The sequence below is a fragment of the Corvus brachyrhynchos genome, unplaced genomic scaffold, assembly GCF_000691975.1.
Source record: "Corvus brachyrhynchos isolate BGI_N302 unplaced genomic scaffold, ASM69197v1 scaffold136, whole genome shotgun sequence".
Taxonomy (NCBI): domain Eukaryota; kingdom Metazoa; phylum Chordata; class Aves; order Passeriformes; family Corvidae; genus Corvus; species Corvus brachyrhynchos.
In genome coordinates, this window is record NW_008239080.1 from 7,001,384 (window position 1) to 7,016,611 (window position 15,228).

Below are 15,228 nucleotides of genomic sequence, written 5' to 3' on the forward strand. Positions count from 1 at the left end.
TTGTGAGCTGGAGGGGAGAAATGCCAATATGGAAATTAGGGGGGGGGGGGGAAATTACTATACATTATTCCTATAAATAGGCAAACCCAAGACCATTTCTGCTACAGTGGTGACCCAGGAGACACTTGTTCCTCCAGTGGCAGTAACTAGTTACAACTGCAGGAAAACAATCTTGATAAATTTCCCCCCTCTTCAATGGGGGGGGGTGGCTGAAGGGGGAGACAGTAAGCTGTCTAACCAAGGCCTTCAGTCAGCCACTGAAAAACCTCTCCTGTCTTTACAGAAGGGCAGGGAGATGAAGAACAAAGCAACTCTGACTGGTTGATGTGGGTTTTTGTGGAGTCGTGTTTTGTCTGGTTGGTTTTTTTTCCCCAAAAGCAGTATATAGAGGATGGTCTTCTTACCCATCAGTGCATCAGCATTTTTCACCACACTAAACCCTGGCACAGATGTTTTGCCAAACTTTCAGATGGCAAGTCTGAGATCTGCACTGTGTGAGGGGATTTCTTTTCCCTCTGCTGAGGTTATCTCCTATGACCACCAGAAATCCTCAGACATCCCCAGGTACCACACAGCCAACTATATCATGCTCAGAGCTGTCACAACCTCCCTGCTCACAGGGATCCCAGCTGTACCTTGCTTTAGCAGCAGCCCAGATACTGATCCCTAAACAGCATCAACTGACAACAGCATGCATGGGGCACTACACTGACATCTACAAATTCTTCCAGAAGGATCATGCCAAACCCTTCACCCCCTTCTGGCCCTGGCCCAGGATTTAAGCTAACATTTAAATGCCTACGTGGTCCCCAAGAAGAGTTTAGTTCCCGGAATTCATATGCCTTCTGAGCAGGGTCTCATAACATTGAACACTTCACCTCAAAACTGTTTTCCTTCTCCTACCACAGGGACTGTTTAGATGGCAACATCATGCATCCTCCTTTTTTAAGTGGTATAGCAATCAGGCCAAGCTTCCTTCTTGGGCCCAGCCACTAACAGGATAGAAAATGTTCCTGAATGCTATGAAACAAACACTGTCAGGAAGTGGAAAGTGGTTTCTATGCTTGAAAGAAGAAAAAAGCTCAAGAAGAAAAGAAATATGCATTTGTGGTCTTTTCCACAACAGCAGGACTTTCCTTTTGTGCCCATATTTTTCTCCCATTACTTATTTAACTTGCCAGAAATTAATATGGAACTTGCATATCACCTGGAGGGAAAAGCATTATGCTGCTGGGATAAAAGGCTCCAGAGATACTGCAGGAGGACTAGGAGCTGCAATGTGTTTTTAAGGAAGAGGAGGCCATCATGCACTTGTAACATTCAGCCTTTCTGTGAAAATAGTCCCTTATCCAAGAAGGATCAGAGGTCTTCTCTGATGAGATGTGGCAGCCGGCCTGGGGAATATGCAACAAAACCAAGCAAACATCTTTCACCCATCCACCAGAAGGAAAGTCATCTCCCTCAGGCCAATATAGTCCAATACCATGTGTACTGTTTGGTATGTCAGATGCCAGGAACACATACCCAGCAATAATTCCTCTATACTGGAGTAACTGTATATAGGGATGGAAGGCAGGAGACTGCAGAAGCACCTACATTAGTGTTCTAGATTAAAAGGGTATGCTTTGGAAGCAGGCTTTGAATTTGCCTCCACATATGATTTGTATTGCGTCATCAAGCACTGTCAAACCACAAAAACAAGATTCCTCACAAAGATGCATTCCCAGAGTACCTCAATGTACTGCAGCCTCAGGTGGGCATTAGTCCATAGGAACAGACCACAGCACAAGCAAAAGAAAAACCCTAGCCTAAAGTGTGTGTAGCACCAACTACTTTACAATAAAGAGATTTGCTTGTCTACTGTGTTTTCTAAATTAGAAATGTCAGGATGACAATCTGATCCCATGAGTACCCTCTTACCAGAGCTATATCTAGAGCCTTTGAAGTGAGAGAAAGTGAGAAGAGGAAATGAAAGCCACCTAATCTTGAAGTCACATTTGCCCTCTACATAACTCTGCTGCTACTGTCACGGATAGGGAAAGTTATCGCCAATCAACAACATAAGCCTATTTGTTAAAACAACTATTTATCCTTCAGACTCCCAAGGGGACATTCCCATCATCTGTATCTGTTCTAGATGGCTGCAGCTGTGTTCTCAAATGCCAGAGCCCAACCAATGACTTTGGCTTTTCTCACACAAAAAGACACCACACTTGATAGAAACTCCCAGCTGAATTGAGCATCTGCCACCAACTGATTAGCAACAAAGAGTGGTACATTGGCCATTCAGCCAGATTCAGGTCTTGTGAAGAATGCTTCTGGGATGAACTCTTCAGGTATGTATGACAGATGCTGCATTACCTCTCCTACTAGTTAATGTTTGTTCTGATTTCAGAAACAGAGAAAGCTCCCCCAGCATTTCCAGTTCAACACACCTGTTTTCAACCTTCATTCTTTTTAGTGCAACTATAATGCATGGAGAAAAAACACAACACAGCAGCACACCTGCTGGCTTCAAATCCCTGTATAAACAGGGCATTTGCACAAGCTGTAATGGATGGGTGACTACATTAATGGCTTTAAAAGCCATTTTTAGTAGCAGTATTTTTGTAATCTACCTGTAATACCTAACGTATAGGATAGTGAGGAAATTGACACATAAGGTGTTTTGAGTAAGAGACATCAATTCAAAGGTTTCATGACAACCTTACTCTGTCCTTCATGAGGAGTTCTAAGATGCCAAATCCTGGAAGTACAAAGAAAGAAATAATACCTACTTGCAACTACTGAGTACAATAGAGTTCCTCCATTTCTAAGCCATGCCTTCGAAGCAAAGTCAGGCTTACAATTCATGCAAGTGAACTGGTTTAGAGGAAATTACAAAGACTTATCTCATTTCTAAGAGTAAACCCATTCACAGACCAATCCCAAATTGCAGTAGTCCCTAACTCTTGAAAGGACAGCTATCCAAGACCAAATAGCTTCTTGACTTTAAGACAAATGGCTGTAAGGTTGTGAGCTAGGCCTCTTCATGACAGGCTGAGAGCAGCAGATCAGAGTATAGTCCAAGTTTTCTTTCATCTCCACACTTAGTAGAATCATAGAATCACAGAATTGTTTGGGTTGGAAAAGACCCTGATCATCATCAATGTCCAGCTGTTAATCCAGCACTCTGATCCTCAAATGTCACATCTACACATCTTTAAAATATCTCTAGGGATGGTAACACAGCCACTTCTCTGGGTAGCCTGTTCCAGTGATGAAAACCCTTCCAGTGAAGAAATTTTTCCTAATATCCAATCTAAACCACTGGTGCAACTTGAGGCCATTTTCTCTTGTCCTGTAACTTGGGAAGAGAGATCAACCCCCATCCGTGTACAATCTCCTTTCAGGTACCTGTAGAGAGCAATAAGGTCTTCCCCTCAGCCTCCTTTTCTCCAGACTAAACCACCCCCATTCCCTCAGCCATTCCTCACAACACTTGTGCCCCAGACCCTTCATCAACTTAAACTGATAAATACATCATCTATAAAACTTCATATAAACTGATTTGTCATTAGTGTGTGTACTGACCTTATTTCAATTCAAGTAAGAAGGCAGCAGTATGAAACGACTTGGAGGTTTCAGTATTTATTGCTAGTTATTCACCCCTGCAATTTTTCAGACCTATTTCAACTAAGACAAATTAACAGTGCTTACATGAACATTACTTTCATTCACTGTAGCATAATATACAAACAGTCACATCAAATAAGCTTCAAATACACAGCCTCATTTTACCGTTGTCCAACTCTACTCCTCAGTGCTTTCAAAGTTTTCTTCATTATTGGTGCAATTTCTTCAACAACAACAACAAAACAAAGAGACCCATCAGGATTACAGCTATGAGCAACTTTAAATGCTACTAGTATAATATTAAGCATATAATAGTAGGCAGCAGGTTAAAACAATTAAATTTATCATCTTAGGAAATGCCACTTACTTTTGGTAGGCTTCTTTCCATCTTGAATCATGACATCTGAGCTAGATCTACTGTTGCCAGCAGTAATCAGGTTTGATAATGTGTTGTTTCTGTCTCTCATTTCTGGAATCCCTATTCTTTTAAAACAAGCAAATAACAAAAAAGTTAGCATTTGATATCAAGCTACTATTTGCCCTGACTCATTTTGAAAAAAAAAAAACAAAACAAAACAAAAACAACAGCCTAATTGGACACATTTAAGAGACTTTATACAGTTCAAAATCATAGGATAATTCAGGTTAGAAGGGATCACAGATGATCATTTTGTCCATTTTAATTCTTGAACAAATATTACATTTATAAGATTCCATGTCTCTTATTAGTCTTTAAATTATCAGAGTTTGTGACAGAACAAAATTCGTCAGCAATAACACTGTGATTCATAATGCTGTGCTCTAGTTTGCACCTTATGTTTATTTTCCTCTTTGAATACAGCTGAACTGCTAACTAGCTCATTGACAGAAAACGAGGGTAAAATGAGGGTAAATAAGAGTATTTAAAAACAATACCTCTGTAACTACGAGTAACTAGCAAAAGGCTCAATAACTAACTAAACATGATGTTGGAATCCTCAGTCAACAAGACAAGGACTGAGGCAGATGCATATACAGAGCTGATGCCTCCTTCTGAAGACCATTAACCCAATGCAGCACTGAAGTGTCAGCACAATGTCACCAGTGTGACCAGCCCTGTGCTCCTCAGAGCCAGTCACTGAGGATTCTGCCAGGGCTCAGCACCACTGCACAGAGTGAGAACGGTGGCCTGCTAAGGATCTGCATGTCTGCCACAGGATTTTTAGCTCCTGCAAGACCAGCTTCTTAAGTGACAATTTCAGCTGTACAAATTCTGCAGCTTAAAAAACCAATAGGTCAAAGCAGTAAGTTAAATTCATCGTGCCTAAACAAACCCTTGTTTCTCAAGAAGGCAAAGCAACGACCTTCTTCACAGCTTCCTTCACACAACACCAGTTCTTCCTAATTTATCATGTCTGAGAAAAAAAAAAAAATCATGCAAGGCTTGGTCTATCGACATCATTCAGTTCCTGGTCCAGAGATTACTAGAGCACAAAGGACATATGTAATTGTATGCTACTGTACTTGAAGCACCTAAACTGGAAAGGCTGGTCTCCCACAAAGCAACAATCTCCCACAAAGCAACTGAAAGCAAAAGCACAGTTCAAAGTGCCTTAAGCTACTGTCTTGGTGGGGAACTATCTTTTCACTGAAAATAGCAACAGTATGGAAAGAACCTTCTGAATCTCACCAGCTAAAGGCACAGTTATGAAAATTTATCTGGTGTAAAAGCTGACTTTAAGAAAATTCTTACATCCAGGCTGCCCTTCCTGACCCATACTACAACCACCTTGAGCAGCAAGGCTGTTCGAGTAAGCTTCTGAAATTCACAGGAAAGAAGAAATATTAAAAGTTCCTGAGGTTCATTCTCGTCAGCTGTATCACACCAGGCTGCTGACTGGGATTTTATCAAAGCAGGAGAACACATGAGGCTACTAGGCAGGTTTACAGACCCAAACTATCAACAATGGAATCACCCTAGGATCCCAAGCAGCTTTGGTGCAATCTGGAGAAAAAAAACCAGCGTCCACTTACACTCCAGCTGGGAGGGTAAATTCACTGGCATTTTCGAGAAATGTGCAATGACAATGCACACGCAGCTGAGGAACACACACGACTTAAAAGGCAAGTTTGTTTCTAGCTACTAGCCACATAAAAAAAGGAAAGTAAATAGAGTTATTTAGAACTTTAAAATTATTTTGCAAGCACAATTTTGAACTGACAAAGACAAATTAAAAGCATAGTACATAGCACTTACTTGCACTTTTCTGTGGGATGAAGCTGGATGACAGGTCCTGCTGTCCCATGGATTTCTTGCTGTCGGCGAATGTTCCTGGGTGGTTTTGCTGCACCAGTCATATAAGCCATTTTTACTTGCCTGCCTAATACAGAAGCAAGGAGTAGCAGATACATGTCCTTTATGTCCAAAACTCTTTGCATTGTTGCTTAGAATCTTCAGTCTAACCAGTAAGGTAAGATTTGTCTAATGCATAGTATTTGCAGGATACACCAATGTATTGTATTAGTGCATGTATTTATTTTTAAGCAAATTTAAGAGGAACAGTGTTTGTTCCTGATGATTTCTCCTAGAAGTACAGCATTAGTACTCACTGCAAACAAGTCACTAAACCAAACATATTGTCAAGAACAGCAGAAGAGTGGGTTTTGTAAGTGGAAGAGCTAAACAGAGATTTTACCTTTTGGTTTCTCAGACTGAGCTGAAAGAATATTTTTTGTAAGGATCTTCAGTTTTTCTTCTCTCTGATTAAACAGTCTCAAGTACATTTCACGCCAAGACTCATGTTCCCGAAGGCTCTCATTTTTAAAGTCTCTTTGGCAGTGCTTCTTCCACAAGTGGTCAGTCTCTTTTATAAATGTCTAATTTGAACACAAGATATTTTAAATCAGAGATTGCAAAATAACATTTTCAAGAGTACCTGTTACCTGAGCCTACAGACACAACCCAAGCCCCTGGTGGAAGAAGGCACAGAACAAATCCCACCACACGTGCTGACACAGGTACCCGCACCATGGCAATACCATGCAGGGACACTGACTACAGCCTGGTAATCACACAGCTTCAAGCAGCAGACCTGGAGTCAGTAAGCCATGCCTACAGGCTAGACTTGTGATTACAGCAGAGGCTCAGGCCACTCTGGCTCTCAACTCGAAGCACACAAGAAAAGGTTAACTTGTCCTACGAAGGAGTACACACTGAGAATATCAGTGTCCAAGTGCATCATGGAACTCAAGTCCTAACAGCATAGATAAGAAATCTAACACACACATGAAATCTCACCCCAGCTACTTCCTGACTGATATGCTTTGCAGCCTTAACAGTTTGTAACTTAGAAACAGTTGGTTCTGACTTTCCCAGCTATTTCAGTGGTAAATACAGTGGTCATCTTTTTTCTTATTTTTAGAAACAGAAATACTCATCTATACACACTGTCTTTCACTTAGTCATCAGTAGTAATTCTCCTGAATGTTTTAAATCCTGACACTTGAGAAAGGGAGACTTGATAATGACAGCTGAATTCAAAGAAATTAGTATGCAAGACAGAAAACCAGTGCAACCCGTGGAGTTGTGGAACTCTGTGGTTACCCAAATTTAAGGCAGAATTTACCAGATTACATTTCTCTATTCGAAACAACTGCTCTGGTGTGCAACGTATTAGCACAGGCTCAAGAATTTCAAAGGGCACATCTCCTGCTTCCTGTAGCACTACAAAAGAGGACAGTACTTTCAGTATCTCACTTATTTTACTCAATGGGTAACACCACTCAGTTTAAAAATAAAAACACAAGTTAATTTTAGCAAGCACTAACAGAATATCCTATGTCCGGCTATGACATAGTATTTATAAACCAGCAGTTCCATACTGACTAGCAGTTATACTTGAGGATGGATAAAGCATCTGAGTAGTCATTGCCCCATCTTTACTGATATGCATCTCTTCCTCCTCTGCCTATGCAAGGAAGAAAAGAATCTCTTGATCACAACAAACATGGGGATGGGAAGAATTTTTGGTTTATAATTTATAGGACATTATTTTAAGTAAACTTGGACCTTTAAAAATGGTAAGCTTTCAAAACAAAGGTACATTTTAGCACAGCCATCAATCAATCCATTTCTGCAAGTGCCTTTCAACCTGCTTCAAATCACCCTCTGTAGGAAGAGACAATATACTTTAGTAGGCCAGTTGTTGGCCTAGAGGAAAAAAAATCTCATACCCTTTGAGTCATGGCTGCTATAAACCCCCTGAAATACTCACACTCAATATTGTTGTGAAGCACACGGACACACTGTTCATACAGCGTCAGCATCTTCAAAAGGCAGACTGCCTTAGAGCCAGAGTAAACCTGCATTTTAGAGTTTAGTCTCTGTCCTGTGAATTGAACTATCTCATCAACTTGCTGGGGCACGTCTAAAACAGCTGCTGTGGAAGCTGCAAGCAAAACACCAGGCAGGTTTCACAATGCTTCCAACATTCATCTCTGAGATAAACATGTATTACTTTTTCTTGAAATACTAAGTTATTGTATTACAGTTTGGGGCCCTAGCACATATTGTAAATTGCAGAAGGCCATTTACCATTATCTAACACCAAGACAACATGTACACTGCAGGTGAGCTGCACCAACTCAAACCAGTCTTGCATTATTTATCTCCAGTCTATGTGAGCTGTGTTCACACCTCGATTACTCTGTTACCCACCTACATGCACCTTAGTAATCCTCCTGAGCTATCTTAGAGAAGCCAGAAGCTGCAATAGTAGCAATGTTTCAAGATCCCAGTGGTATGAAACCACTGAAACATCAGAAGAGCTGCTAAGGGAACCACTGGCACGTTTTGTCACCTACCCATAAAGATGCTAGTGGTTCCTATGCCAAAGCTAGACCTAGTGTGATGCCTTAGGTTTTAACTTTTGTATTTTTCAAACTCTGTACTGCTTGGTGCATGACTCTGAAGTTTCTTGTAGCCTGTTAACTTCTGCTCTCTCATGCTAGGTAGACATAACAAAGCCTCTCTGGCCCTGCTTTCCAAGGACACCAAGACTGTCCTAGGCCAAAAGTATAAACCAGAGAGCCACTAAGGGGGGGGCAAGGTGAGGGGAAAACTGGAGTTTTAATTGGAGGATTAACCCTGCTATGCAAATGAACCAAACCTATAAAAGGGTGAAGAACTCGTGAGCTGGGGTCCATCTTGGGGTCCATTTTGAGAATAGCTTCAGAGTCCCCAGGGTGTACCTTTGAAAGCCTTTCAAATAAATACCTACTTTTTTTCCCTTACTCCTGTCTAGTCTCTGTTTCTGGGAGGCCTCTTAAGGCATCTGTGCTTCATGTATTTGTTTTACCTAAGATAATTTCTACTAAGGCTTTGCCTGCTTTAAGATATAGACAGGAGTAAAGATAAATGGAGCCTGTAGAACTGCCACTCGATTTATGCCTTCTCTATGCCTGTGGGAACCTTCCTCAGACTCAGCAAGCCATAAGAAGGAAGGCCCCGTAACTCTCTTCAGCTTCAACATGGTTTCTACAGGTGAGAAAGTGAAAGTGAGGCCCTTCTTTGCCATGGACTGATGAGCTAATACAGCTTATTGGAAAAGGGGATAAAACATTTCTACACAGAGCTGTAAAAACCTGCACTATTTCATATTTATCAGCCTTGTATATTACTTACCTGTAAAGTCTGCAGCATATGGGGGAGATGATTGTGAGATCTCTGGCAGAATTTTAGGTAGTGGAGTATTAAGAAGCTCTTGGAAGGATGCTACCTTGGCCTGTGCACAGTCAAGGAAACACTGCTTCAACATTATAAATTTGGGGTTAACGAGGCTTAAAATAAGCTACAACAAACCCCCAAACCTTTATGCAAATCCCAAAATGAACTAGGATAACTAGAATTCTTGTCTTTCTACACTAAAATTTACTCACAGGATTACTGTTCAGTATATCCTTTCATATCCACTTACCAACACTATACCACAAAAGGAACTTAGTGGGACATCTGCAATCAGCACATAAAAAGATTAAAGAACAGAGCAGATATGTAGAGCTAAGGGGCTTTCAGATAAATCACGACTGAGGCATGCACTGAATGAGGCAAAACTGCAAGATGACAAAAGCATAATTCTAAAAGACAAGAAACAGCTTTATACCTGGTCCTACCGAGCCTGCTAGATCATGTTCAGTAAGCCATTTAGCCTAAAATGTTCACCGCTAATCCCCTGAAAAGGGATTGAAAGATGCAGCAGCCTGTTCAGTATAGGTCCCTACAAATGGATGATGTGCAACATCTAAATTGGGTCTTAGGTGTCCTCCAATCTCAAGTCAGGCACTTAACAGCATTGCACTCCCTGCACTTACAGCAGTATAGATACTATTTTAGTATCTATAGTAACTTTTCTCAACTGCTTGAATATCTGAGGTTTTTCCTCAAACAGTTTATGTTAGAGTATCACACATAAGCCTCTACATTAATATTTCCCCATTTGGGACAGAAGATACCACACTCAGATTGCAGATCTTCCACAATAAAAAAAAAAGCCTAAAGCTTTCACATCACAGTGAAGATATAAATCTGAAGATAACTCTAATTTTCAGTGAACAAAAGCTCTTCATTTAAAAGGTCTAATTAATACACATTTTTACATACACATTTTCTCAGAGGAGCTACTTAAACTTTTTGCATTTCAAGGGACTAGGACAGCCCAGATTAAGAAAATGTGTAATCTAGTTTTATATGCAATACTGTGGTTTACTTCAATGCACTTAAAGAAGGCTGAGTTCCACTGCAAACCTTAATATTCACTGTTAAAGAACCACAGCATCTGACAAAAGGACTGTTCTATACACAAAGAGCTGCAGCAGTCACAAACCAGAATGGTCAAGAAAGGAAAAAGGTGGACATCTTTCCAAAGGTAACTGCCTTTGCATTTTTCAAGTCAAATGCAGATTAGTTGATATGGATCAAACACTACTGTAATATTGGAAATAATACTAAAAATACAAGTAATTCAATTGCAAACTGTATCTTTTTTTCCCCCCAGTTATTGTAATTCTTGGCAATTGCAGTGCAGCTGATACATCAGAGTCATGCAATCTGTTCCTTCAAATACAGATAAATTTCACTGAAAATAAAAGTCCAAAGCACTTGTTTGTCTGCAGTTTATCTGCTATTATCTCAACCCTGTAGTGGTTTACCTTTTTACTGGGAGTTTCTGATTGCTCACTCTCACTTTTTTTTACATCTTCAACTCCCACTTTTGCCTGAGGAAGTTTTGAAGTCTTTTGTGGTAATGAGCTGTTCTTCTGTTCACTGCACTTTTTTGGCCGTGCACCTGTAGAACAAGCCTTTCTCTTTCTTTTGTTGGTCACATCATAAGTAAGATAAGCTTCAAAAGACATAGTAGGGGGTTCAAATTCCTCATCACTAGAGGATTTGGCTCGGTCTTTCATGACAAGATTTTGTTTTCGTTTCTTCACACACTTAGGATTTCTCTGTTTGGAAGCATCCTTACTGGGCTTTTCCTCCAGGGGTAATAAGCCTTCATTTGCTGCAGAGGAATGCTGCTTTTCTGAAACTTTCTTGCTCTCTTTGAACTCACTTTCTTTAGCCTGAGAATTGGTACCCTGGGAAGCGTGCTTAGAACCACTGGTGCTACATTCTTCATGATCCCATTCTTTTGGAGATACAGAATTTGTGCTTTGATGGGTCTTTTCACTACAAATATGCTCCTTATTCAACTTTGCAGAAATGGGAGCACTATTGGAACTTCTAAAGGCCAGAACAGATGTTTTGGGCTTCTCTGAAGGCTTAATCTCCTTGGAAACAGAAGATTTCATCTCACGTTTTTCTTTCTCATTATTTTTTCTTCTCCTGTGACCACTGCAACAATAAAAAAAAAAAAATTACATCCCATTCTACAGATGACGTTAAATTCTTAAACAATCTGTTTTTCCCTATGTTGGTAAAACTAAAAGGATAAAATCACACCATGTGTCACAGTTTCACAAAACCTAGAACTTTGTTCTGTGCTGTGTTCTTACTCTTCCATTATCAGCACAGAATCACAGAGCTCTTGGGTCCAGCACTGCTAAATATTGCAACAAGAATTGATAGCAAAATGAGTGGGGAATAGGGACATAACCCTGCGTAGGAAAACACACCTGGCAGTACTATCTGCTCATAACATGCTGGATACCACTTTTTCACAAAGTTTCCCTGCGTGCTTTATAACAAAGACATGGTGCTTGAAATAATCAGGAGACAGAGAATTTATATCATGCTCTGTAGGTGATAACAGATTAACAGGTCAGCCTTTATGATTTGCTTATCACAGATTCTGGTATTTTACTTTCCTGTTGTTTGAACAACTTCAGATTTAAAATGCACTATTTAGTCAAACTATTCCCTTGGCTTTCCCAGCTCAACTGCCTGGAAGTGTTGGAACTCTGCAAAACATCTAAAGCAGAGTGGGCCTGGCCATGGCAGTGGTGGCTGCTTCAGTTTCAGAAGAAACTGCATCGCTTCACTGTGACTCCTCCAGTGTTGGAAGGCCCTCTCAGTCCACAAGAACATTACAAGAAATACAACCAAATCACTGGAGAGCTGCCTCATTTAATCACCACCTCCAGGAAGAAAGAGCAAGTTTCCCAATTTCCTGAAGTGCAGAGCAGTGCCCATCATGGTTTAGTCCCGTTTGTACTAGCTGGGACCTAAGAACTTGTGCCAGTCGAAAAAAGCAGCTGAAGTCAAAGTGCCGACTGGCCAGTTGACCAATAATGGTCTGATTATTCTTCTCATATTTTATAACTGCATTCTCATTTCTTCCATTCAATTCACATTCCAATTCAATGTGCATTTGTCATTCTAAACACCTTCCTAAGTTTCCAATCTGTATTTTAAAATTACACTACAGTATAACTAACTTTTAGGAAAAAAAGTTCACCTACCTTTTACTTTCTGGAGAAATAAGCTTCTCCCATTGTTTTAACAGACTTTTAGCTACATTCCCAGCAGTGGCATGTTTCCTAAAACTGTCAACTGTTTTGTCTATGCCAGTTTCCTGTGGAAGATATGCAAGAAAGATAGGCAGAATAAATCACAACTCTCATCCCAAATAACACCTCCTCTAAAACTGCTACAAATAGTATTAGCCTAGTATTCAGGGCAGTCCTATGGCAGCCAAAGAATAAATGCACTCTTTATACTGCAAACAGAACTGAAGTAGTTATTTATAACCACATATGGGGAACAAGATGCAGCCTTAATTCATAAAATTAAGATAAGTAATTTTCCTCCATTAAATGTACAATATTTCAGGAATTTCACTTCTCTCAAATGCTTAAGCCCACAAAATGCATCAATTCAAATTTCCCTTAGGCTTATTAAGCACATTTCAGCATATTAGAGAGCATATATGTTGGGCATGGTGTAATGTAAAATACATCTCAACTAGTAGTACAGCACTGAAGGGTCAGAGGAGCAATTATTTTCACAGTATCACTGTGTCTTCAAGTCTCACGCTAGTGTGTTTTGTTTAAGCAAAAATATCTTGCAGACTTTGTTTGCAGAATCACAGGTGATGTTAATTCTGTATTATCAGTAAGCACCTCTGATTCACAAACTCATCTTTAAGATGCACACAAAATATGGAATTCAGTAGGTTCACTGCAACCTGTTAATGCTCTTGCTAACTAGTGAAATTACACTCCTGTGAAGTCTGAGCTATACACATTACTCCCACATAATCAGCTCAGCCCCTAGAAAGGGCTTCCCTAAATTCACTTCAAGTATATTTAGCTTTGAGCAACCTGATTTGGTTAAGTCAGTTATTGCAAACAGATGGAAGAATTCTGGTGGGACTATTTCATAAAGCTATTGATGTTCTTCAAATGCATTAAAAATATGTGGAGCCCTCAGCTGTAAGACATCACTTTCCTCTATTTGACTTGAAGGCTTTCGTCAAAGTTTGTCCCGTTATAAAACACGCAACGTTGCTGGGAACATGAATCATCTGCAGAAACCCTTTGTCATTTTAAACAACGACTTGCAATATGAGATTATATATTTTTATTAGAAAACAAAATACATACTGCTTCATTCAAGCAGAAGTCTGCCTGTGTCTAGGCAGGCAAACACTTTTGCCTGAATAGGCCACCCAAATATCTTGGCAACTATATTTTTCCACTTACTCTTCAAAGAATTCTCTCACAAAACCCACATTTTTCTTCTTCTCAAAACACAGACACATTGCTTACGATAGCTAGAAGCTTCACAGACCACTGTGACAATATGTAATATAGAATTTGATATGATGCAGCTTGGATGAGGATAAAAGCCACAGGAATCATTATTTGAGATGCCTGCTCTTTAAATGCAAGAAACTAACTTTGAGCTGCTAATAAAAGATGGAAGAGTTAGACAACTGACCTAAAGAATGGTTCACCCATATCTGCTTTGTTTTAAGCATTGATTGAAGGCAGTTTTACAGTGAAGCAAAGTGTCCTCTGTGTGCTCCGTTCCCTCCTCAGTACTATCACTGTTGATGTAATACTGGATTTATCAGGTTGGATGACCAGCTTTTGGAAAATGACTCTAACCAAATAGGATATAAAGTCAAAATTATAAAATGCAATATGTTCACTACTTCTACAAATGCACACTCCTGACATTTACATAGTAATTCACTAAAGAGTTTAATGTATTACTACTGATCACTTACCACTAGAATATCCAGCGATAAATCCAAACCTTGTAGTACCTCAAGTGTTTTAATAATCTGGAAGGAAACATTAGATTTATTGTTTTAAACAAATACTTGGAAATCCTATTCTGTTCTTCTCATCCTCATTCACATATTTAATCCAAAAACACACAATAGTGTCAAAAGGAACATCCAGTAACTCCTGGAAAATGTAAGCACTCCTTTACAGCACATCAGGGCCATGTTTGCAGTCTGTGCTGTGAACCAGTATGGTCCTGCCAACCCCTCAATTTCAGTAGCATCAGAAAATCCAGTAGATAGTTTGAATTAACTGCTACAAAGATTACAGTAAAAATAAATATCACAGTAGTACAGGCTACATATATATGCCTCCTTGTCATGTAGCAGTGGCCCTAACTTGCCACAGAGCCAATAGAAAGCCGCATTATGCAAAGCCACCATGCAAAAACCAGCAAGTCTCACAGTCAGCAGCAGTACTGCGTCAGTCCAGGCCAAGAAAGGACAACAGAGCTGGTCCAAGCCCAGATTGCACAAAATAAGGTTTTGAAAACATAACTGCAATTTGTATTTTAACAAAACAAGCGCAAGCTAGAACAACTGTTTTCTTTTGCACTGTCAAAGCTTACACCTGTTAGAAAACTCAAGACTTCCATAAAAGCAAGAAAGATTTTTTCACATACAAAATGCAGATCTTCCTATGAGAAATGTTGTAATAACAAAGAAGTCTCATTTATAAGCAGAGTATAAATTTCAACAGCAATATGATACAATTTCTTTGGCAATGGGTATATAGCATCCCAGAGTCTTGCAGCTAAGCATATGTCTTATTTTCCTGTTGTGGTTTAAGAATGGCATCCCCCAGTTTAGTGTTCCCACTGAAACATTCACAACCACACACATG

General features: G+C 39.8%; 1 protein-coding gene across 1 annotated transcript; it reads right to left on the reverse strand.

The window, feature by feature from the left end:
- Nucleotides 1-3,422: 3,422 nt before the first annotated feature.
- Nucleotides 3,423-14,752, reverse strand: LOC103619178 (transcription elongation factor B polypeptide 3-like). Its single transcript, XM_017739213.1, has 11 exons — nt 14,729-14,752; nt 14,325-14,381; nt 12,553-12,665; nt 10,801-11,485; nt 9,278-9,377; nt 7,869-8,042; nt 7,221-7,318; nt 6,291-6,471; nt 5,852-5,975; nt 3,983-4,098; nt 3,423-3,838 (listed from the first exon to the last, which is right to left on the reverse strand). The coding sequence occupies exons 1-11, from the start codon at nt 14,750-14,752 to the stop codon at nt 3,777-3,779; spliced, it is 1,734 nt and encodes a 577-aa protein (XP_017594702.1). The 3' UTR covers nt 3,423-3,776.
- Between the last annotated feature and the right edge of the window lie 476 nt (nt 14,753-15,228).